At 36.2% G+C, this 26,464-nt stretch overlaps 1 protein-coding gene across 1 annotated transcript in view; it reads right to left on the reverse strand.

Moving 5' to 3' along the window:
* ATP10A (ATPase phospholipid transporting 10A (putative)) overlaps window positions 1-26,464 on the reverse strand; it is a 51,608-nt gene that overhangs the window by 2,306 nt on the left and 22,838 nt on the right. The window contains exons 6-13 of the mRNA XM_039356185.1: window positions 24,759-24,976; window positions 22,912-23,097; window positions 15,103-15,661; window positions 8,580-8,683; window positions 8,182-8,308; window positions 5,636-5,820; window positions 3,476-3,797; window positions 53-129 (exon numbers count right to left, since the gene is read on the reverse strand). Of these exons, the coding sequence (XP_039212119.1) occupies window positions 53-129; window positions 3,476-3,797; window positions 5,636-5,820; window positions 8,182-8,308; window positions 8,580-8,683; window positions 15,103-15,661; window positions 22,912-23,097; window positions 24,759-24,976 (1,778 nt within the window). The remainder of the gene's footprint in view (window positions 1-52; window positions 130-3,475; window positions 3,798-5,635; window positions 5,821-8,181; window positions 8,309-8,579; window positions 8,684-15,102; window positions 15,662-22,911; window positions 23,098-24,758; window positions 24,977-26,464) is intronic.

Consider the following 26,464-nt stretch of genomic DNA (forward strand, 5'->3'; position numbering starts at 1 on the left):
AGAAACCTATGGACTTAACTCTATCCTGCACTTGTCAGTAAACATAAATTACCTGCATGCCTTCTGGACCAGAAATCCCCACACCAATATCAGCCACTTGAATCATACTGACATCATTAGCCCCATCACCTGGTAACAAATGGAAAACACATTATTTGTCATTAACTGAAGTAGTGGTTATTAAGGACAGGTAACAGTACAAAGGATAATCAAGAGAATTGTGAGTGGGATAAGCTATTCATGAATGAAATGTCTGTATTTAGACTAACTATAATTTCAAAGCCTCATCTGTCCCATTTATAAAGATGGGATTTAAGCCAAATTAAATCATCTGAAAACAATTTATAGTCATTAAATGACATATAAAATACAGTTTGCACTTGTTCTTCATAGCAAAATTGTCATCCATTCAAAAGAAAGAATGAATGAACCAATAGCCCAAAAAGTAAATTTCTTGGAAACCTTATTTACATAAAGTGATTGGGCAATTAGAAGTATTATGTGAAAAATCACTATTATATGTTCTAGATGCTGATAAGAAAGGTGATGCTGAATATTGCAAGTTTAGTTGGGATTTACTTTGAAGAAGTAGCAAGTTTAATTCTGGGAACAAAATAAACAGAGCCTGCAGAACAAATAGTTTTTGTTTGTATGTGTGCTTACAGTTAATGTTGTATCCAATTAGTGTTAAGAGAAAATGGATGCTGCTCACGATGTACCTTATGCCTATGATTGTGGCCATAATGTTGAAGTCTAATTTCTAAGGCACAGGACTTTTAGGGTCATTCAGAACCCATATTAGCTGCCTCAGGATTCACGGGAAATAGATTGTCAGATCAGCTGTTCTGTCCTTTCTTGTTGTTCTAAAATGCTGATCATGACATTATAGTATTGTGTTATAAAAGTGCATATCTGCTAAACTCTTTAAGCTTTATTTGTTTATCATCATGGGAAAAGATGCATTTGATTTAAGGTGTTCTTGACAGAAACCATGCATATACTCAAATGTGCTATGAATCACATCTTGCTTTCTGAACCCAGATCTCTGCAGAGCTATAAACTCTATACCTACCCCCAAACAATTTTCCCTGTCTTTTTTTTTATCTGCAAAGGTCAGATTTGAAAGAGTGTTAGTTTCATTCAGATATCCATTTCTATTATTTTCAGATCCCTGCTTATAAAATGAAAATGCAATTTTTATTAATGGGTGTTGCTAATGACTGTTCTTGTATATTTGCTTCAAAGATTACAGAAAAAAAATCCAGGATATGATATATTCCACTTTAGTAATCCTTATTCTTAGGAATTTTAATCCAACATATTTAGAGGTATCACGATGGGAAGGCTGAATTAGATGACAATTACATATTTTTGTTGTTGTTAATTGCGAAGTCGTGTCCGACCCATCGCGGAATGATAAAATAGCAGATTCACTCATTGAAATGCAATGTTTTGAAATTTTCCTCTACTTGATTAGTTACAAGGGTATACAAACAGTAATCTGCATGACATGAGATGCTACAATTAGAAATCTACAAAGACTCCAAGATTCCAATGCAAAACACTTAGAAACTAAGATAAAGGAGTAAGAAGTTGACCATCTATTGAAGTTAAGCATCCATTCCCTTAAGCATCCACAAGTAGGAAGAGGGCGGGAGGGAGAGAAGAGGAAAGCAAAGAGAACAGCAACCCAGTGTCAGAATCCAATTATATTTCATCTCTAGTTATCAACTATAGAAAAACCCATTTCTGCCTTCTCTGGATTCTGTCATACAATGAAGGGAAGGGGGTGAACAAAGGGGCTTTATGGCCCTCACTTCCTTCAGTACACTTCAAAGGGACTGGATGTGGATATCACCAAAAGGACTAACCATAACAATGGGGCTATTACCTTTCATGTACTCTTCTCTGAAGTCTCCATCCAGCCGGCAGTAAGGAAAAGGGGGTGGGTGTGTAATGCCTGAGACTGTCACTGGAAGAAGGGGGTGATTGGGTGGGGCTACTGGTGAACCCCTTAAAACCTTGAATGGGAGAGCTTGGACCCCAAGTCCTGTCTAGAATGCCTGCAACCATTTTCTCTTAATAAAGAATGCCTGTTGGAAGAACTATTCCAAGAGTTCTGTCTTCTTAAGATGCAAAGTGGGGTGGGTCCTTACACCCAGCTCCCATTTTACTTCAGTGTTTTTATTGTGCATGCAAAGTCTTCTGTCTCTACCTGCACTGGAAGGAGGGAAGGAATTTAATTCAGGTCATAAAGTCCCTTCCTCACAACCAGCTGCATTTCAGTAATAGTCTGATAACTGACAATGTCTGGATTTAGCCTGGTACTGATTTCTTTAGCTAATGTTGAACCAGGAATGAAGCTTACATAAGTATTATCTTTGCACAAATTACACAGGCCTTCAAGAGACATTTAAGTAATATAATTTTTTTCTCTCGACAGCCATTTCCAAGTACAAGTGGTGTTAGCTGGGAAATACAGCATAGAGCTTATTAGCTATGATAAAAGATTTCACCTTTCAGTTGTATATGGTATCTTCCATTGAAAGAGAAATAGAGCACCAGCTTTTATTATAAAAAGGCTTTTTTATTATAAAAAGCATAAAGCAGCAGATAAATAAACTGTTGCTGATTAGGTTTGAGGCTTCAACACCTCTTGCTCTCATACTATCTGGTTTCTTCCTTCTGTAACTGCTTTCTACTGCTAATACAGATCCTGACTAGTCAGCAAATTAGCAAGCCCATACCTTCCATGACATATGATATTATATACTTCTATATAATACCAAAGGTTAATTTATATGAAGAGAAATGAGGATATTCACACCTCTAACCATAGTTTAGTGGTTAGAGGTGTGAATATCCTCATTTCTCTTCATATAAATTAAACTTTGGTATTATATAGAAGTATAATACCAAAGTTTAATTTATATGAAGAGAAATGAGGATATTCACACCTCTGACCACTAAACTATGGTGACCTCAGAACAAATCAGTCAATAGCTATAGAGGATTAAAATAGGGTAGTCCTATGCAATTTAATTTTCTCTATTTAATTTCACACATCTGTTATCATTTGATAACGGTCATTCCCCCTCGCAATTCAGAATTATGTGTCTCTCTGTCATTTTTTCCCTATCCCTTGACCATAGTAAACACACAACTTTTTCATGCTTTGCACATTTAAAATGGCTTTGAAATATAATTACATTCAAACTTCAGAAATCACATTAAAATACCTCAGACCTGCATCAGTGCAAAAACTTAGATATTAATATCTTTTTACAAATATATTTAAAAATCTAATCATGTAGGGTAGCCATTTACATGACCTAAAGAACAAAATACAAACAATATAAACATAAGACTTATGAATATATTGCCTTGAATAAAAATCAGGGCTCATGTCTGAATAAAAGGGAATCTTTGCACTGATGATTATGCAAACCGATGCTCATTAAGTCATGATACTTGCCTATGGCCAAAGTCATTGTCTTCAGTTTATCTCTGATCAGTTTGACAACCATCCCTTTTTGAATTGGAGTAGATCGGCAGCACAGCACACAGCGACACTTTCCGGCTAATGAAAGAAATTTGTCTTCCAGGCCTTTGTCCAGAGCATAAGCCAGGGTCCTCCCATCAATGACTAAACCCAGGTTGGGCTGGCTCAGTGATGATGACACAGAGAAGGGGGTAAATTCTCCTTTTGTTTTCTGAAGAAAGTTCTTTGTTGTTTCACTGTAAAATTTAGAATCTACCCAATTCAAGTGTTGTTCCAGCATTGCAGCACACATTTCCTAGTTAGAAAAACAATAAGGAAAGTAAAGTATACCAATAGCAATGATAGGATGGCTGAGGTACTGTTTTTAAAATTATGCTTTCATTTTGTTAAAGACATTGATGTGTTTATAAATTAGAATTAACTAACACAATTTCTGGCACAAAGAACAGCCGAACTACTTCTTTTTCTGTTAGTGGAAGTTCTTAAATAGTTTCACAAGTGGTATGTAGTGTGTGTGCATGTGTGACAGACAGACAGAAGGATAGATAGAATATTGACAAGATAATGGATTGAACATCATGATGCAAACTCTGCTCCTTTTAAGCACATGTGCAATGATGACACAGCCACAAAAAACAGATGGGGCTTGCACTATGGGGCTCTGTTTGCTAAGTTCTCCAATTTTAACACTCCTATCAAGAACAACTTTGTCATTCACCTCATGTTGGGGGTTGGGGAGTGCTGTCCTTGAGTCAGCTTCTTGACTCCTAGAAATTGCCTGGTCATATCTCTGCAGTTTTCTTAGCATGTTTTTCAAATGTAGGTTTGTTATGGCCTATTTCCTAGGTCTGAGAGAAACTGACTGGCCCAAGGTCATCCAGCTTCTGTTGTGCTTATGTACACAAAATACTTTAGGACTGCTTTTCCCAATCATATGTTCTCCAAATGTATTGAATAGCATGGCCATTAAATTGCTAAGTGAATTTGTGAAGAAATTTGATATGTTTGGAGGATACCAGATACGATGGCCACTTTAGCAGTTTTGTTTAAAATTAAAAAGAAAAAAGCAGTCTTTAGCACAATAATAGACAATGGCCACCCAATTCACAGCTGTATAACACCAAATATATTGATTATATCTGAACTAAACCTGCGTACCCTATCAAACTAAACTATATTAATTAAACCTAGCCTACCAGGCACATCTTACAGTCTAATGGATATTGAGCTACTTTTCTCTTTTCTCTTTTTTCTAAAGCAGACTAGGAAAAAAAAAGAATTATATCAATTCTCTCTCTGATGTCATACAATATATATTTGATTATACAGCTATAGCTGATTTGATGAGTCCGAGGATAACTGTTATGGTTCGGCTTCAGGCAACTTGAAGTAGATGGATAACTGTAGAGAGCCACGGAGATAGCCTTGAAGGAATATTCAGAAGCCATTACAGAAAGAACAAGGGCAGAACCATCCCTTAAGCCCTGAGAAAGGAGATGCTATTAGGAGGAAGCTCGAGTTGGCTCCTTCCTGACTCAATGGGGTATAAAAGGTGGGGAGGTAAAACACAAGCAGAGTCGCAATACAGGTAGTTCTCAACTTATGACCACAATTGAGCCCAAAATTTCCATTGCTAAGCAAGACAATTGTTAAACAATTTTTGTGCCCCATTTTAAAACTTTCTTGCCACAGTTGTTAAGTGAATCACTACAGTTGTTAATTTAATAACATGGTTGTTAAATGAATCTGGCTTCCCGATTGACTTTGCTTGTCAGAAAATTGCAAAAGGGGATCATATGGCCCTGGGACGGTGCAACTATCATAAATACATGCCAATTGCCAAGCATCTGATTTTGATCATGTGACCACAGAGATGCTGCAATAGTTGTAAGTGTGAAAAATGATCATAAGTCACTTTTTCAGTGCTGTTATAACATTTCATTAAATGAATAATTGTAAGTCGAGGACAACTTATATTCTGTTCATTAAATCAATCTCAATAAATTATTTAGTCTTCCTGTTGAACTGGTTTTTTCATCTGATCTATCTCACAGAGTTCACCATAACATTCTGTATATTGCTTATGGTTCACCAGATTAGAATTGCATGATAATGTACTTTATGTCATCATACCACGGAATCAGCATTCAGAGTAATGATCTCTTCATCATGATCCAATAACTTGCAGGCATAAGCAATATTAATAGCAGTTTCTTGTTTATCTCCAGTTAGAACCCATATCTGAAGGCCAGCCTTGCGCAGATTTATGATGGTTTCTGGGACTCCATCCTGCAAACGATCTTCAATGCCAGTTGCACCTGGGACATAAGCAAAAGAAAACAGAAAATATGCTTCAAGCATATGGGTTAAAAAGAAAGACAAAATGCCAGTTGCACAAATGGAAATAAATCATTTAAAAGATCATATAATTGTCACTGTTACTTATTACAGACAAGGGAAATGATTTTTAGAGTTGATAAATATAATGTAATCAGAAACATCTCATGCTAATAATCACGATCTTGCAGAAAATGTGCTTTATAAGGCTTATAATGCAAAAGACATTAGATGAAAACTTTGGAAACATTGTCTGGTAACACAAGTGGTTTACAGTGGAATCAATCACCTCAAAAGAAATTTGTGTGTGTGTGTGTGTGGGGGGGAAAGACCACACTTGGAATACTGCATCCAGTTTTGGTCACCATGATGTAAAAAAGATGTTGAGACTCTAGAAAGAGTACAGAGAAGAGCAACAAAGATGATTAGGGGACTGGAGGCTAAAACATACAAGGAACGGTTGCTAGAATTGGGTATGTCTAGTTTAATGAAGAGAAGGACGAGGGGGGACATGATAGCAGTATTCCAATATCTCAGGGGCTGCCATAAAGAAGAGGGAATCAAGCTATTTTTCCAAAGCACCTGAAGGCAGGACAAAAAGCAACGGGTGGAAACTAATCAAGGAGAAAAGCAACCTAGAACTACGGAGAAATTTCCTGACAGTGAGAACAATTAATCAGTGGAACAACCTGCTTCCAGAAGCAGTAAATGCTCCAACACTGGAAGTTTTTAAGAAGAGACTGGACAGCCATTTGTCCGAAATGGTGTAGGGTTTCCTGCCAGAGCAGGGGGTTGGACTAGATGACCTCCAAGGTCCCTTCCAACTTTACTATTATTATTAATCAATTCCAACTTTTTGCAAAAAAAAAGATTTCACAAAGTTGGAATTAATTGATTGACCTCCCCCCCCCCCAAACTTCTTTTATTTCCCTGCATGTGGTGACGGAGGAGCGTGAAGAAGAAACAGGACGGAGCTGGAAGTCAGGCAAGAAGATACATGCAATTCCTGGGGGAAGTGAGAGCATCTGGGTGGTGCTGTGGCAAGCTCTCCAGCTCTGCAGTGGCAGAGAACTGTGACAGAGCTGCAAAGCAGGTGGAAAGATGCTGAAACAGGCCTGTCTCTGTTCTGCAGCTGCCCAGGCCCGCCGAAGGGAAGGCCGACATCTACCGGCACTTATGGTAAATGCGGTGGCATTCCAGCTCTGGCGGGGAAAGGGTAGCTGGCCTAGGTGCTGATGGCAGGAGGCCCACTCATTTCAGCACCCTCCCGTCCCAAGCCTCTGGCACTCCACCTGCCACTTTGGTCCTAGGCTGTCGCCTCCCCGCTCACCTCTCAGGTGGGCCCAGTCAGGCCAGGAAGGCAAAGGCCCCCTGCTCCGGCCGGAGGAGTGTTGGCCTGGCCAACTCCACCTCAGTTGCTGCCCAGCATGGCCACCCCAGGGCTGCAGGTGCTGGCCTAGCACAGGAATTGCTTTGGAAACAAACGAGAAAACCATTTTTTGCCCCACCCAACATTTTCTGGGTTTTTTTCCCAGGGTTTCCCATTTCCAGTTAGGGTTGGGGGGAGTGGGGGTGAGGTTTACTGTAGGCATGGGAGGCCTGGTTATGGCCTCACATGGGTCAGATGAAGGGGGGGATCTGCCAAGCCTCACGGCAGCAGCATTGGGCATGACATGCGATGTGGCAAACGGCTGTGGCCAGCTGAAACCGGCTGTGGAACAAGCTGGGCAGCGGTAAGAGACCGGTATACCATTGGCTAGTGGGGCATGTGGTTCAGATGGGGGGATCTGTCAAGCCTCATGGCAGTGGCATTGGCAGGCACAATGTGCGATGTGGCAAACGGTCAGCCAAAACTAGCTGTGGAAAAGACAGGTGGTAAAGGTATACCATAGGTTAGCAGGGCACGTTAGGTTAGCTTCACCTTGGCGCAGAGGCACTGGCAGCCTCTGTGCAGGCTCTTAAGTAGGGCTTACTTTGGGGGGAGGGCTTATATTAGGCCCAACCCTGAAAATCAAGCTGGGGCTTACTTTTGGGGGAGGCCTTACTTTCGGGGAAACTTGATAGTAAGTTCTCTTACCTTTATAAAGGCTGCTCTATGCTTAGTTAAATTAAGATGGTTTAATTTAGGCATCGGCATGGTTTCATTAATTCAGCTGAGTTCACATCAAAGTTACTATGTACTGTATTTCAAATGTCATTTTCTTTTTTATTTTTTCTTAAATGTTAGAAAGTTCTAATTGTTTGGTCCAACACAAGAACAGTAACAGCTCAACGAGAAATGATATTTTTGACTTTACTGAAATGGGAGAGGGTATGTAAGTGAATGATTAATGCCAAGATACCTAGCAGGTGAAGATTTGTCTCTATACGGCTGGCAGACTGGAACAGCAACTCTTCACGGTTTTCAATAGAAGATTCTGCTTCAATGTGACTTTTTAACCAGCAAGAATAATCCTCATTGCTCAGCACCTTTTGGAAAAATCAAAAGCAAAATGCAAATATTTACAGAATATATAGATCTTAATCCAATCCTAGTGTTCTGCTGTATTGTGACCATAAATCCAACCCCCAGTAAAAAAAAAAGTACCCAGAAATATACACTTCATGATTTTTTTCTGAATCAAATGCTTTCCGGATGTCTTGGATTTGATCTCCAAAAGTCCTTAAGCATTGGTCAAATCATCTGGGATGTTGGGCAACAGGGTGGGAAAGTTTACATTAGGAAGCGGGGTGAGCTTACTTTTTTTGCAATGCATAATGTCCTCAGACCATCAGCAGCATACAAGTTAAGAAACCTTTGAGTTTTGCTTCGGATTTTCTTTTGATGCCTGTTTCGGGCGTCATCTGGAAATAACCAAACAACAGTAAAAAATAGTACTAATCCAGTAGTTTTAACATTACTATTCTTTTCCCTTTGGTTTTCAGAATTGCTAACTCCTTCTATGAAGCCCTAGTTTTGTGATGTTCAAAAGAATTGTTTTAAGTACATGGCATAGCTTTTCTCTGAGATTTTCTATGACATTTTCACTATTTACCATTCATCTGCTCAGTAGAATTGGGAGAGCACTATATTTACCAGCCAGCTGGCCAGCCAGCCAGCCAGCCAAGTAGACAGACAAACAGACAGACAGAGGCTTACATACACTGTCAAAGCATAGACAGTGAAGATCTCATTAGTTGTGATTAATTGCAATAGCTGCCTTTTTGGAAATGTAATACTTATGTTGAGAGCCAGTTTAAAGACTCCAGGAGAGAAACTGAGAGACTGTGAGTTCTAGTCCTACCTTAGGAATAAAGCTAGCTGAATAATTTTGAGCCAGACACACTTTCTCAGCCCTAGGAAAGAGGAAATGGGAAACCACTTTTGAAATCTTGCCAAGAATAAAGAAAGAACCTATCCAGGTAATTGCTAGGAATCAGCCCTGACTTGATGGTACAGAAAAAAACAACCCTTAATTATGTTAGTTTCAATTTTTTAAAAAATATGGGTATTTTTTATCAAGCAAAAAAAATAAAAGCCATGTTAATAAACTTTTAAAAACACCATCTAGTATAACACTGAATAATGTAAAGGTCTATGCCAGCCAAAATATTAAATGTTGATATGATGAATGCATAGGGGGCCCAATAAATCTTTCAAAAACTCTTTCACGATAAGCTTTAATTATTGAATTGTTTTGCACCAGCAAAACTCTCATGGTCAGAAAAACAAGCATCCATTACACACAATACAAATAGCCTCATCAGAAAAGTTTACTTCAACTACATTTCTTAATCCTGTAACTTTCTTCTAGTTTGATTTCTAAAAGGCAAAAAAGGTTCATGCTTCTTTCTTTGACATTTCATTAAATACTGCATACAGAAAATCTTTGAAGTAATTTTCTCCAGCTTTTCCAGAAATATTAAAATAATTATGGCAAGATATTTGTGCTGAAACAAAATCTGTCAAAAATCTGAAGATTAAATTTTATGCAAACATACCATGCAAATGTGTCAAAGGAAACAATCCAATCTGACTACCAAATCTCAAAAGCCATTTTTATTTCAGTATCTTGTTTCATTAGCAGCACAAATGCCCACTGAATATATTTTATATTTTTAATATATTTTATTCATTAATAATAGTTTCAAATATTATTAATCATAACATTGCAAAAGATGTTATTATGTTTCCCATAGCGGCCTACAATTGTGAAAGCTGTAAAAACTAGGCAAGAGGAAAATCGGCTCATTCAAACTGTTAGAGAAGGCTCCTGAGCATTCCACGGACAGCAAAGATGACAAACAACCAAATACTGGAGCATATAAAACCAAATATATCACTGGAAGGCAAAATCACAAAATTCTGCGTAACTAATTTTAGCCACGTCATGTGATCAGATTCTCTAATAAAGGTAGTTATGCATGGAATGGCAGTAGTAGAAAAAAAAACCATACAAGATTGGAATATGTGAAGAGAATTGGTCCATAGAATTGTCCATGATCAAGTGAAGAGCTTCTACTCCTACTCCTCCTTTTTTCTTCTTTCGCAAATAGCCAAAAACTTCACAAATTAAAAAAACCCTTGATATCACAAGATCATTTTAAAACCAAAAAAGTGCATTTAAAACCACATATTAAAATAAGCAATAGTATGGTGTGTATATATGTGTGTGTATATATATATATATACAGAATATATGTGTATTCTGTCTCACAGTATGTTCGTATATCTTTGATGCACTTTTCAGATAAAAATGCACATTCTTGGTTCAGTTAGGTAACTATATGCTGTCAATAACTATATGCTGTCCTTTATGTTAACTGCCTAATTTGCCTCTCTTTTGTTTGTTGAACTTGTATCATTTTTATTCTATGTTTAACACATTTCAAGATTATAGACACTAGTCTTGATATTTGCCAAGTTTTTTTTAAAAAATCAATTTGAACAAAATTAATGTGAAGTGGATGTACTACAAAACAGGTGCAGACCTCTAGCAACATTTTTTTATTCACTGCTCCAAATTTGTAGAAAATAAATATGTTGCCCAACAATGGAAGAGTAGATTGTAAAAATGTTGGGACTTCTGGTTTGCCAACGCAGCCTACATGGATGTCTGGAAGGCAAGCTCCGTCTTCCGCGTCCAGTTTCGCTTCGCTGGGGGACCCTAGAAAGGGTCAAAAGTCGCCCTGTAGGGGTGACCAGCAAGGAGGGAACCCCCGCTTGATCATGGGAGGGCGGTAGCCCTCCCGCTTGATCTGGGGCAGTCCTCCAAACCGGTGGACAAAAGACTGGCCATAGAAATATAGCTCGTCACTAAGCTGCAGACAGCCAAAGTCACACCTACCACCGGGCAAGTATAAAGCAACATGGATGAGACTGGGTGAGATCTACCTCTCTTAAATCCTAACTATCTTTTTTACCTGCATAAGCTGCTTAAAGTACTTTCCCCCCTGTGGAGAGGGAAGGGAGATTTTATCCCTCCCTCTAAAAACAGCGGCAACTGACTATCCAAGGGAGTTTAAAACATTGCAAGAATAACTTGATCCTAATTGGAATTTTATTTTTTAAAGTTTGTGGACTAAAATATTTTCTATTCTTACTGAAGATCTGGGTTTTTATTTATAAAAAAGAAGTAAAACTGAAAAGATTATAAAATCTTTGGACGAAACGAAAACTTTAAATGGTAGGGGCAACATCTTGTGTCTAAACCTGATATTACAACTTGTTATTCCTTAAAAGAGACTGGGCCAACAGCCCAGATTATAGATAAGACTTATGTTACAGAAAAGAACAAGATGTCATCCCAGATATACGAACTCAAATTTTGATTACAATTAAAAAATCAACTATACAGAATATAACAGAAAAAGTGGAACAATTAAATATTATGACAGACAGAGGATTCAACTGATTAACAAATACAGTCAATGGAAAACCCAGGAAAGGGACTGACAATATGGAAAAGGGAAAAGACTTCCTACATAAACCAGAAGAAATCTGAGGATCAAGAAGAAGAACAGACTGAAGAGAAGATAAACAGTTCAGGACAACTACGTCAAGATGGAAAAATAGAGAGACAATTTGTTAGTCCTCTCAAAAAAATGGCGATTGAATGTTTTTTTCTACATCAAACAATATACATAACAACACAGGGAGATTTATTTGATGACTCAAAAGCATGAACATGGAAGACAATTTGGCAAAGAAACAAAGCTAGAATAAGACTGAAGAAAATTGAGGTTTTGAGAATTAAAATAGAATATACTCAAATAGATAAGATGTGTACTTTGAATACTAGATATTGTTATGAGTTGAGATAAAGAAAACTTTGATCATTTAAAACTTGGAAGTATAAATATTAACAGTTAAATTTGAACATTGATTTGCTTATAAAGGTTAAATGTAATTAATATATATATATATAAGCTAAAAATTTATCGATGAATATAATAAATATGTTTTTACTTAGTGGTAATAATAAAAATTACTAGCTTAAATATGAGATAGTAGATATTAAGAGAAAAAGAGAGGAAGTATTAAATGTTGAAATAAGATAAATTTTGGTCATTAAATTTAAGTTATTTGCAAATTATCAGAAAATAAGAATATTATATTGTATTATTAATCAGCTGATGTAAGATAGTGAGAATTCAAATAGATAAGACACGTATCCTGAACATTAGATCTTGTGATGAATTGTGATAAAGGAAATTGGGGTTATTTAAAACTTGGAAATTATAAATATTAAACGTTATATTTAAATATTAATGGGAAACTAAAAATTGGAAAAAATTAACCAGGACGTTGATTGTCTAAAAAGAGTGAATGTTAAAATAACTAGGATAGTATAAACTAAAACTTATTGATAAATGTAAGAAAGTTATTTTTATTTAATCGACATAATAAGAATTGTATTAATTTAAATATGAGACAGTAAATAAGAGCCGAGGTGGCGCAGCAGTTAGAGTGCAGTACTGCAGGCCACTTTAGCTGACTATGTTCAGCAGGTCAGCGGTTCAAATCTCACTGGCTCAAGGTTGACTCAGCCTTCCATCCTTCCGGGGTAGGTAAAATGAGGACCCAGATTGTTGGGGGCAATGTAAATATATAGATACATTGCTTACTGATGTACACCGCTTAGAGAATGCTTGCACTTAAAGCGGTATATAAGTCTCATAAATAAATAAATAAATAAAAATCAAGGGGAAAAGAGAGGAAATATTTAATGTAATAGTTTGTGATCTGTACTAAAGATATTTGTATGTTATTGAATTATTGACCAACTCAGCTGCCACGTTGCTTTTCAAATATTTAAATGTAAAACTAGAAAATCAATAAAATTTTCTTTAAAAAAAGATTGTAAAAATGTTGGAACTGGCAGAAATGGTACAACTGACCTTTTTGATCAGGGTGAAAACAGCAAGTGCATTTTTAAATGGCTGCAAACCTTTATGAATTTTTTGCTAAAAAAAGTGAAATTATGATTTATGAATTTAATGATTGAAAAGATGAGAATTAAATAATGGGTTGAAGGGATTTCTGGAATCATTAAGGGGGAGGAGATCAAAAATTATTATATTTCATAATCCTTCCTTCCTCTTTCTTTTCTTTTCTTTCTCTGTTCTATTTTTTTCCTTTATATTTGACTTTTACTATATTTAAGATTCTTAATAAATATAAATAAATAATGATAAAGAAAAGAAACATGGTGAGTATAGAAACAGTCTACGGGATAATGGCAGGAAATCTTAATAGCATGCATTCAGGTAAACGGTACTTTGTGATTGGTTATGCCACATCAGTTGGCCATTTTGTGACATTCAAACATTTCTTTGCCCCAGAATGTCTGTTTATCACTAGAGTAATCTTGTGCAGGTGTTCAAGAATGAAAATTAAAAGGAGCTTCCTAATATCTGGAAGAGAAGTGTGGACTGTCTCCTTATTTTGCTGCACAAGTGGATTCCACCACTAACTTTTCCATATTGAACTGAAAGAATAAAGCATGAATTTAGGCACATTTTCCTTGTAACTAAGAGTCCTGCCTTATTAGTTTAGGAAGGTCAGAGTTGGGGCAAGCTGAAATACTGGAAGAAGTTATGCTAGCTTCAGTAGTCCAGTCCAGTTATATGTCTGTGTACAACTATGAACAGCATTTAAACCAGATGAAAAATGAATCCTGGATATGATCCAAAATTCAGAACCTTTCTCAAGAATTCTCAACATGCAATAAGGAGATTCTTAACACTTTGACACATTTGAAGATTCAAATAATTCTTCCTAACGCTAACAAGAAGGGAGCAGCCAATTATGCTTTACTGTATCACATGAACAAACTAGATCCTAGTAGGGTTTATCATAAGTAAATAGCAAAAATCTACTGTCTCAAGTTCAATTAAAGCTAATAGTGATTCTGAATATTAGATATAATTAAGTTATTTTCAGCAGTAGCCTTGTTCTGTCATCCATTTAAGGAACTCAACATGTACAAAGAACAAGACCACACATCTAGATTTCTGCTGCTTCTCTCCAACCCCTTGGAACTGAAATATAACTGTCAACTGCAATCTGCGTGCTAACTGTAAGGACCCACCCCACTTTGCAGAATTGGGGTTTTCTATATTTGATAACTAAAGATGAAATATAATTGGATTAGGCTTCCAGTTTATGAGAAGCAGGGCTGTTGGCATAACTTCATTTTTATGTCAGATTTAAGCTTTCCACACTTTCGGGTCAATGTCCAAAAGATTTAAGCTTTTAAGTCATAATCAACTTTAAAAGAATGGTGATCTGTGAGTGGAAGGTGTTGTCTGAATTAACCAGGGTAAAATACACAGCCATAAAATGAAGGAAGACTCAGGAGTTACAATGAAAAATGTATAGTGCCCCCAGAGTTAAAATATCCTGACAGAAAATACCTAGTAATAAAATATATTGAGTGCATGGGGAGGTGGATGACTGTAGGGATGCAAATTCCATCTCTTTGTGATATATATGTTGTGCAAATATATAGGGGAAAGCATGTGTTGCAATATTACAGTGAACATTCTTATTCTTTTGGTGAAACATTTGAATTTGGTCTGCATGGAAAAAGGCATACAGGTGAGATCCACTTTTTTATTTTCTGTTGGTTAATTCTTCTGAAGAGCTCATAAAAGAAACTGCAGTGAGTATAATTTCTAAACATTTACAAAAGTCTTCCACCTCCCCAACTCCACTAGCACTATGGCTGCTTAAGTCATTCTTATTTTATTGTATATTTTACTCTACAAATAGTTTTTACCTGATGAATAGGGCAGAAGGAGGTCCATGATTACAGAATCTGCTCCTTTAGTGTAAACATTTATTTCATTTGTAAGAGGATGTCTGACAACCACTGACATTCTTTTCCGGATGGAGTCAAAGCCCAGGATGTGTAGAACTTCAAAGGTGAGCCTTCCTAGGTGAGGTAACTCGATTGACACCTGGTCAGGCAGCCTGCCAACTAAAGCACACTCATATGCCTTGGATGCATAGACAAGGGCAGCCTCATCAGGGCTCTCAGCTTCATAGCGCAATTCTCCCTCTTCTGCCCCAGTTTCTGAGGTCCAGCTGGCTTGCTGGGAATTGTAACCATTGTTATTCATCTGGGAAGAGTTGGAGAACTTTTCTAGTTTTAATAAAGTGCACTCTGCAGACCCTGGGGAAAGAACACCTGAGCTAGCTCGTTGGCTTGATTTGCTGGTTGCCAGGCTTGAAGAGCTACTACTGTTTGATCCAGAGGTCAGTCGGCTGGGGGTGAATTTCCGAATAAAATCTTCAATTGTCTTTACTGGAGACTTCATTTCAAATCTGATTCTGACCTTCAAGAAAAAAAAAACAATAAGTTGAATGAGGTATTTTTTTTTGTTTGTGACGTGTTGGTTTTAAACAGTGGACAGAAAAAATGAAAAACGAATTATAACATATCAAGATTTAAAATCAACATAACGATAGCTTGCCCTGCACTTCCTTCCTTTCTTAGTTGCTTTTGCACTGAATTAGACAGAAGCCCGAGGGATGTGAAATAAGCCAAACAGATGTGAAATAAATGGCAATATAAAACCATACCATACATTCCCCTTCACATACATAGTAAGCCACAATTGCAATAAATAAGGTTAGAATAAACTACTCTAATGCTGGTTTACTACTCCAAACAGCTATAATTTATTCAACCCCTGATGCTCACCCATCAAACAATACCAAGCACAAGCTATTTTATGTCAGATGTGAACCCAACCAACAGAGTGAATGTTTACAAATATTTTCTTCAGTTCAGAGAAGATGATTAACAGTTCATAACTGGGGAACTGGAATAGAACAAAGATTGTTAATCTGGAGTAGCACATACTGATGTAGCTACACACTGATATTCAATCAGAATTTTCAAATATAACCTTGTGTGTGAAAATAAATGGGGAATAACTTCTTGGCCTAACTTTGTTTCACTGGTTTACATTTAACAGATCAGAAGCTGAACCAGATCAATAAAAACAAACCAGGACATAGGAAAACAATATTCTCCAGCTTAGAAGATATAATAATAAAGTTTTATGATAAGGATTTTTCCGGGGGCCCCAAGTAACCAAAAATAAAAATAATCAATAAGAAGTTTTTTCCTTTGTTATGGAAAGCTCCTTTCCCCAGATAAACAAGGCAGCTCTTTCAAAGCAGGGAAGTAATTCCAAAAGGCTTTTAACAGGAGAGTAGTTAGGCAAAAAGAGAGAGAGAAAAGTCTCACTGGGATCATCCACGATGGTTTCTTAACGCTTAGATGTTCTTTTGACTTTCGGCTGGAGCAGCTAAATGATCAGCCATGTTACTGGTCGATCTTTTCTCCGTTGGCCCTGAGGAGCTGCCTCGGACCGCAGAAGGAGCTGCCTCCTCCCCCTGCAATCAACGAGAGTCCTCCTCATTGGTAGTCACCCCTCCAGGGTGACTTTTCGACCCGATTAGGGGTCTACCAGCAGAGGAAAAGCAGGTAATGAAGAGAGAAGTCTCTTCGTATGCATACACCCACTGCAAGCCCAAACCGGTTTTTAAAGGGATAAATCTTTATTGTTTGGAAAAAACAACAACAACTCTATGAGAAGCCGGAAAAGAGATTGCACAGCTCTTTGACTTTGCTAATCTCATTCTTGGTGTCTGGAAGAAACTTTCATAGTTTACTGAGGATACCTTGTGGAGAAATTTAAAACTGCAACTGTTTCTTGTTGTTGCTTTTTTGGTCCAACAGCTGTTATTGGTGGGGGTGGATACTGACTAAATGTTTTGGAATATAGCCTCCACTAAAAGATAATAGGATTGGATTTAATTACTACTGAAATGGAGAAATCATATTCACAACTCAACTCATACTGGAAAAAATTTATGAAGCTACTGAGGAAATATGTTTCCAAATAAGAGAGAGAACTGCAGAAATAATAAACAGAAATTCTACTGTGAACTTACAAACTGACCTTCAGACTCTATTTGATCATTCTACAGACCAAAAAGCAATAGAAGAGGAATTAATTTACATACAGCCTACAGAGATTTTGGATGACCAAAAAATGATTGTACTATCTACAATTGCAAAACTAACAGAAATGGACTTGAAATTACAACTGTTGGAGAATTATGACAACTTTGATAAGCAACTACTAATTATAAAATTGGACATGATCGAGTGTTTTATCCAGCAGACAGGAGCCAGGCATCAAAAACAGAGGATGGGAGGCTTTTTACTGACCCAAATGACATTACAAGCAATAATGGGAGATCTATTTGCTGAAATAGAGGCTTTGTTATGGAAACCTGCTTGGCATAAAAAGAAAACCAGAATAAGACTAAAAAGAGAAATTTAAAATAATATGTAATGGATTAAAAAGGTTTTGAGAAATATGGATTGATTTAAGGACTAAGATTTAGAGTTGAAAATTTGTGATTATTAGAATATATATGTTAAACAGAGTAAGAATGTATTTTTTGGAATAATATGTTTATTTGTATGAAAATTATTTTGTAATGGAATGAGAATAAGAATATGAAAGAGGTTTTTAGAAATTCGGATTGCTTTAACAACTAATTGAGTGTGTTAAGTTAGTAAGATGATGGTTTGTGTAATAATAGGTGTGTTCTTTTTTTAGACATGATAATTATTTGAATGAGATTTAAATGATATCTGAAGAAATAAGAGAGATTTGTGATAAAATCAATGATTTATGAGATTATTAATTAGAATATATCTGGATTAGTATTTTAGAAGGAATACCCAAAGTGATAATACGTTTATCTAAGATTAAATTGGACTATGGTAACTGTAAATTAATAAAGTTCAAAACAGGATTAGGTTTTATAAATATGTAATGTAGAAATGGATTATGTTAAATAGGTTATATTATTTGAGGGAAATAGAGAGGGAACATTTAATGTATTTACTTGAGCTATTATATTATTTTGTTTTTAGATGATCGATCACCTAACCACCATGGTGTGTCTTGAACATTCTGTTGTAAAAGTTAAAAAACCAATAAAATTTGTTTTTTAAAAAAACTCTGTAATTGGTTATTCTTTCCCTAATATGTCCTTTGGAATTCATGTTCTTGGGTCCAAATATATACTTACATTTCTAACAACTTTCTTCTTGCAAAAGATTAATAAAACAAACACAAAATAATAAAGAAGCAAGAGCTTTTATCAGGATGTATATGGGATAGAGGAACAATAGGAAATTTATCATTCTGTTGTGATTATAATAGAAAGATTAATTGCTCCCCACATCAGTCTTTTTGTATCTTTCCTTGCTCTATTTGTTTTGGATTTGTTTTGAGCCCTTCACGGACTGTAGTTTTACATTCATAATAAAACCAATTGCAAATATAATATATCCCTCTCCTATCTATATAAAATTTTCTTTATGTGGCCTGGAAAAACGTTTGCTCCAAATGTCTCTAGTTTTGAGCATTACAACCTAAAAAGAATATCAACAAAATGAAATGTATTCAGAAGAGGGTAATTAATATGATTGATGCTAGGAAACAGAATTCTAAAAGGAAGAATGAAGGAGCTGAGGCAATATGGAAGCTCTCTTCAAAGAACCAATGTAGATAATTTCTTTTCTATTGTTCCAGCACTTAGGAATTGAATCTATGTGTTTAAAAATGTAAAAAAATATATTCAGAAGAGTTTCCCTAACATTCAGTCTAAGAATGCAAGCTGCTTGAAAGTGGAACAAACTTTCTCTGGAGATAGGTATTCCTTCGGGTTGACTGAGGATCTTAATTAGAGGTTGTATGATTATCTTTATGGCTTGCAAGCCACTCATAATTGTCTTATCAGTGAGAGGGGTGAAATATACATCAATTAATTAATTAAATATATTTAATAATAAAACTATCAAGATGGTGGTAGTTTTAGATTTTCTGCATTCACAGCATGCCATGTGAAAATTCTCCCACAGAGAAAAACAGAATAGCAAATACTCTTGAAAAAAAGTCACAAAAAAAACCTAGTTCTCCTGTGCAAAAAAAAATAGGCGGGCCAGGCAGTTTGTTATATAGGGCAGGAAAGAGAAAAAAGTAATGATAAAAATAATTTTTTTTTCTATGTATCAGACTTGCTCTTGAAACACAGCATTTACTGGAATATTTTTAATATGGCTTATTTACTTTTCTTCAATAGTGATCAATTATCAGAACTTCTTGTGAACTTGTCTAATTGGCTCCAGTCCTGCCTGTTGGGTGAAGGTTGATAGACTGAATTGAATGATTTCTGACATGCTTTTAATTCATATAATTCTAACTTAAGTTGTTGCGATCAGATTTAATGAGGTGAACAATCTTTTCTGCATGCACTTCAAAGAAGTTCCATGGAAACAATAGGCCATTATAAAAATATCTGGAAAGCATACGCAGAGTCTAGCTTTACAATTATTTAGGAATAAGTCCAAATAATAATAATAATAATAATAATAATAATAATAATAATAATAATAATAATAATAATAATAGCAGAAAGGAAACCGCCCCAATAGCAGAGGAACAAAAGATCAACTCCTAATAGACAAAATGATCTTGGAAAACTGCAAGAAAAGGAAGACCAACCTGAATGTGGCATGGATTGACTACCAAAAGGCATTTGACTCTCTGCCACATGACTGGATAATCAAGTGCCTAGAAATAACAGGAGTCAGTAGAAACATCAGAAAATTTGTGCAAAGATCGATGGCACAATGGAAGACACAGTTGCAGATCAATGGTGAGAGACTGGGAGAGGTTAATATCAAGAGAGGAATATTTCAAGGAGATTCATTATCACCATTACTATTTGTTATTGCACAGTTTCCTCTGTCAATAATACTAAATAACTCAGGACATGGCTATCAAACATCAAAAACATCTGCCAGACTATCCCACCTCCTTTATATGGATGATCTGAAGCTGTATGGAAAAACATCATCTGAAATAGAATCGCTGCTCAACACTGTCCGTATATATAGCCAAGATATTGTAATGGAGTTTGGCTTGGACAAATGTGCCACACTTACTATCAAACAAGGAAAAATAATGAAAACTGAAGGAATCAAGATGCCCCACGAAAATAACATTAAGAGTCTGGATGAGGAAGAGTACTACAAATACTTGGGTATCCTTCAAGCTGACAACATCAAGCACACTGAAGTCAAGAAAAGATTAGAGGTGAATACATCAAGAGAGTGAAGAAGATCTTAAAATCCAAACTCAATGGAGGAAATACCATAAAGGCAATCAACACCTGGGCAATCCCAGTCATTAGGTACACAGCTGGAATAGTGGACTGGACTCAAGCAGAACTAAAAGCAATGGATAGGCAGACCAGAAAAATAATGACAATGAATCATGCCCTTCATCCACGCAGTGACATTGATAGACTTTATCTACCAAGGCAAATAGGTGGGCGTGGAATGCTACAAGTACATCAGATGGTTGAAGAAGAAAAAATGGCTTTGGAAGAATATCTGAAGAACAATGATGAAGATGCACTGAAATTAGTATATCAGGAAGGCTTACTAACTACTGGAGAGACCAAACTGGCCTACAAGAAAGACCAAATGAAGAACAGAATAGAGGCATGGGAAGACAAAGCACTACATGGCCAATACATGAAAAAAATAGCTGGGAAAGCAGATAATAATAAAACCTGGCAATGGCTAAGAGCAGGAAAATTGAAGAAAGAGACCGAGGGACTAATTCTGGCTGCACAAGACCAAGCCTTAAGGACAAATGCATATAAAGTCAAAATTGAGAAGACAGCAACAGACAGTAAGTGCCGCCTATGCAAAGAAGCTGAAGAAACAGTGGACCACTGGTAAGCTGTTGCAAGAAGATTGCACAGGCTGACTACAAGCAGCGGCATGACAAAGTAGCAACAATGGTGCATTGGAAGATCTGCAAAAAATATCATTTGCCTGTAAGCAAAAACTGGTGGGATCATAAAATAGAGAAAGTCATAGAAAATGATAAAATTAAACTGCTCTGGGACTTCAGAATTCAAACAGACAAGCACCTGCAACATAACACCCCAGACTTAACAATTGTCGATAAGAAAGACAAAAAAGTCTGGATAGTGGATGTGGCAGTGCCTGGAGATAGCCGAATAGAAGAGAAAGAACTGGAGAAGATAACAAAATACAAAGACCTACAAATAGAAATAGAAAGACTGTGGCAAAAGCAAGCAAGGGTAGTACCAATAGTGATAGGCGCCTTGGGTGCAATCCCAAAACAACTGGAGCACCACTTGAACACCATTGGCATTGACAAATTCGCTGTTAGTCAATTGCAAAAGGCGGCCGGCCTTATTAGGAACTGCTTCCATCCTGCGACGATATCTGTAATACCATCAAACATCCACATCTGCCTATCCCAGGTCCTGGGTAAGGACTCGATAGGATTTGACAAAATGTCAAATCCAGTCTGAATATCTGGCTGACTGTGCGATGATCGATAATAATAATAGTAGTAAAGTTGGAAGCGACCTTGGAGGTTATCTAGTCCAACCCCCTACTCAGACAGGAAACCCTATACCATTTCAGACAAATGGCTGTCCAGTCTCTTCTTTAAAAGACTTGCTCCTAATTTAGTAAAGACTTGCTCCTAATTTAGGATATAGGATCATGCTGCATATATAATCAGTTCCAATAAATGAGAATATTTGTAGCTCAGGATTGAAATGACGGGTTCTTGGTGTTCTCTGAGCTTGGATGTTTTCTTGAAGACATTTCATTACCCAAACTAAGTAACGTCATCAGTGCTAGTAAGGAATGAGGTTTGCTCTCAGTTTATATTCTAGTGGCTTGCTCTGTCAGTGTTGGTATGGGTAGTCTTAGAGATTCAAGCCAACTAAAGCCCTTCAAAACATCCTAAGTAAACTAAAAGACCCAGCAGCCCCAAAATAATAAAAAAAAAAAACAGGAATCATCTACACAACATACAGTATAATGACTGCAACAATCACTACATTGGACAAACAGGCAGAAGACTGGCAGAATGCATCCATGAACATGAACTAGCAGTCAGAAGACATGAGGAAAACTCTTTAATTATTTAACATATGGACAGACTTAACCAAAGTTTCAGTTGGGAAATTGTGACCATCCTAGACCAAACCAAGTCCAAAAACATTAGGGAATTTCTTGAAGCCTGGCACTCTGACAAATTAGCCATCAATTGACACATAGACATGAACAATATCTACAGACTATGCAGAACAGACAATCAACCAGCCAAAAAGACAAAAGCATCTCTCCATCAACAATCAGCATCTAGATCAGCATAGATTAACTCCAAGATTAACATCAGACCAACAATCAAGTAAACAATACCTCCACCAAATAACTACCAAACAAACCAACTGTAAACAACTCAACCAAAGAACCTCTAACCAACACCCTCACCAAAACTGATAGGGCAAACCACTATAATATAAACTGAGATCAAATTCCATTCCTTACTAGCACTGATGATGTTAATAAGTTTGGATAATGAAAACAACCAAGCTCGGAGAGCACCAAGGACTTCTCATAATAATCAGTTCAACAGCAGGTCTAACTTACCTTTTGTCGTGGTTGATTTGGAGATGTAACCACCACTGTATTGCAGATTGTCAAAGCTATGAAAAAATCAAAGATGTCTGAAAGTTCAGGGGACAGTTGGGATAATGGTTGATCGGGATTTCTCAGGTACTTTGCACATTCTTTTACTTTCTGTAGCAAATTAGGATCAGGTGTGATATCTTTTTCCTGGAATAAAAAAAAATTGCAGAATGAACAGTTTGCAAATTGCTGGTCGTCTGCTATACCTTCCCAAATCTCTAGAATGTGCTTGTTTTGCAAATGGGCTCTAACTTCAATAATCCCATTTGTCTTTGAGCAAATCGTTTCTCTCTTATTCAGAGGATGTTGTGATCCAACTCTGGTCTTAACAAGTAAGGGTTTTTTTTTTTTTTTGGTTGTCCATTAAAGAGTAAAATTTTATATGGATAGGGAATCACTTTTAAGCAATGTAAAAAACCACTACTTATGTTTTCAGTTCTATGAAACAAACAGTAATATTTATTCACTGGAAGTTTGTTTCAGTGCAATTGACTGTAGGCATGCAACTTGTTATAAAACTATTTATAAACTAAACTTTCCCTGTTGGGCCTCTTATCATATTGCTAGTGGTGTGTGGGTGTGTATGTGTGTGCATGAATTTATTTATTAATTAAATTTGTTTGCCGCCCATCTCACTCCAAGGCGATTCTGGGCAGCTTGCAACATCAAAGATGACAGATTAGGAAAAACTAAAAAAAGTTTTAAAAAATAAATTGTGCACTTCAGTGAATGGTTAAAGAATCTGAGAATGTATAACATACAAAAAAGATCACTAAAAGGATATGATAGCTGTCTTCAAATATCTGATGGTTTGTCACACATAAGAAGATCAGTTATTCTCTATTGTCCAGAGAACAGGACTAGCTAGGATCAATGGCTTAAAATTACAAAGAAAGTTGTTCAGTTCAGATTGTCACAGACATAAAATGGTGAATTCTTTATTAAAGGTCTTGAAACAGAATCTGGATGGAATAGATTAATTCTAAGAGTATGATATTTGATTGAAATAAATTGATTTGACATAAAAACACAAAACAAACTAATAATTATAGGTTATCCTTTTTCTATAATTTTATTAAAGATTTTTTTAAAAGATAGAAGTCTAATACTAATATAAATAAGACAAACAAATTAAAGAGAAAAGTGCAAGAAATGAAAAGGAAAATAGAAAAAAGACAGAAGTAGCTTCTGATCCTCTTTACAGCCATTATAGTACAATTATAAATTTATCTACCGGTATTACTGTATAGTTACAATATAACTCTTTTTTCTATAATCTATTTTGTCTAATCATCAAAACAATAAATCATGTTAATTTCTTCTTGTTTCACATAAAGGTCTATATAAGGTTACAGCACATCCTTTATTAAATTGAGTTCTAGAGGTCCTGCTGATTCCATAAGAGAAAATGAATCGATACTACCAGTTTATCAAGGGCAACTGGAACTCCCATGTAAACTCAACCTAGGAAGAAGTAGCTGTGTGGTCCATGAGTTAACTACAAGTTGCTTCTTTTATTGTTGGCTTGTCTTCCCCATCATACCTTGTACCTACAATATAGAATATAAACTCCCAGTTGCATTGCAACTAGCTAGGAACTAAATTTGCTCAGCTTCTGCATTCCTACAAAGATAACAAAGTCAGAAGGTTGGTTTGGTTGACTGCTAACATGTTTCATGGGTCCTCTGGCCTGGCAAGTCATGATGTACAGGTTTAGTAAAACATAGTTAGATTGGGTACAATTAGATTAAAATGATGGTACTAAGGGAACAATTAGAATAAAATATCACTTTTCCATCTTTACTTACCATTGGGCTACTGAAAGCTGTATGCTTTGAAAGAATACTTGCTCTTTTGGCTTCTGCTCTGCTTCCTGTTCGTCTATGAGATTTTACACTCTGGTTTCTGAAGGTGACTTTGATGCTCTGGTGACTACTAATACTATCCCGCTGAGACAATGTCCCCACTTTAGGTGAGGTTTCTTCATCTTCTGAATCAGCTTCCTGGTACATAGCTAAACGCTTTGCTTTTTTTAATGTGTGGGAAGAAAATGTATATAAAAAATGAAAACATGAGGTTAAACAGGTTGCTGTCAGATAAAAATCCACTAAGACTCTTAGCACAATCACCAATTGAGATCTAAATATGAAACAATACTCTAATTTGCAAAATATTTCAGAACTTAGAGCTTAAAAAGTTAGTAGTCTTATACTACTGAAATATTTTTTGACCTCAGGAACACAGTTTTAGTAATTAGTTCTTTAGTTATTTCTCTAATTTGCCAGATATACAGTATATCCTGGCACTGGATTACTTTGTCTCAACAAAATGCACAAAACTTTATTCCAACCCCCTAAAACCTGCTACATTGCTAAAATTTGGTAGTTGAAATTTGGTAGTGCATACAGCTTCCCAAATTATTTGTCATAACTGCTGTAGAAGTTGGCATACAATGGCCCTAAATGGTACCCTCCAAAATCCCAATAATAAATTAAAATATTAATTAAAATAAAAAGGCTGAAATAATACAATACTAAGTTTTGTTAAATTTCATGATGCTTGGATGATCACTGAAAGCTCATGGAATTTTGTGAGATCACAAGATTTTAGACATATTAAAATATTTTTATATTTTTATACTCATGCTATCACAACAAATTTATGCAACAGTGCCTGAAAAGTTGTTGGATTTTGAAATACAATTACTTTCCTATCCATAATAAACACCCCAAATTGCCACCATCTTGTGTTATCATCTTGCATTACCCCCACAACCTCTGTGCTTTTGAAAGTCCCTCTTGTCCACAAGCAAATTGCTCCCCTCTGCATTAAATTATACACAGCATGTTTATTGATAAAATGGGTGTATATGTATTAATATGTACCCAGATGTTGCTAGTTTCCAGGAAAGTAACATTACAGTAATTGCATATTTCATTAAGCAGTAATTGCAAAATGATGAAACAACAAAAAAATCTCAACAAAACAAAAATACAGGAATCTGGAGCCAGTGAGAACTTTGAACTATTATAATCTTTAGAACCAATGATTAATACATGGAGGATAAATGTCAGTGCAAAACACCACATAGTTGTGAGTTTGCACTAGTGATTTAAGGATAATGCAAGTGGCTTAGAGTAAATTCCAATTCCATTCTGGCTATTTATATAATCCTTCTTATTTAAGAGGAACTTAAATAACAGGGCTTGTATAGAGCCCAGAAATCAGTGACCCATTAGCATACTGACTATATGGATGAATGATCTGCTGACTCAATCAAGAACTCAATTTATGATACAGATAAATCTTACTCCATTATTTATTTCTTTGTCTTAGAAAGGCCTGCATGTAGTGTTAAAGAATAGCCACATCATTAGGCAAAGTGGGTAATCAGGGCTAGTTTCCTGAATTACATCATTGTTGGAAGACACACCATGTGTCCTTGAAGCTCAGTCTATGTCTCCTAAATTAGTCTGCTGACCTAAGGTAAGTTGGAAGCCACTAATGTTACTGA

The sequence above is a fragment of the Crotalus tigris genome, unplaced genomic scaffold (assembly GCF_016545835.1).
Source record: "Crotalus tigris isolate CLP2741 ecotype Arizona unplaced genomic scaffold, ASM1654583v1 scf7180000018791.76657, whole genome shotgun sequence".
Taxonomy (NCBI): domain Eukaryota; kingdom Metazoa; phylum Chordata; class Lepidosauria; order Squamata; family Viperidae; genus Crotalus; species Crotalus tigris.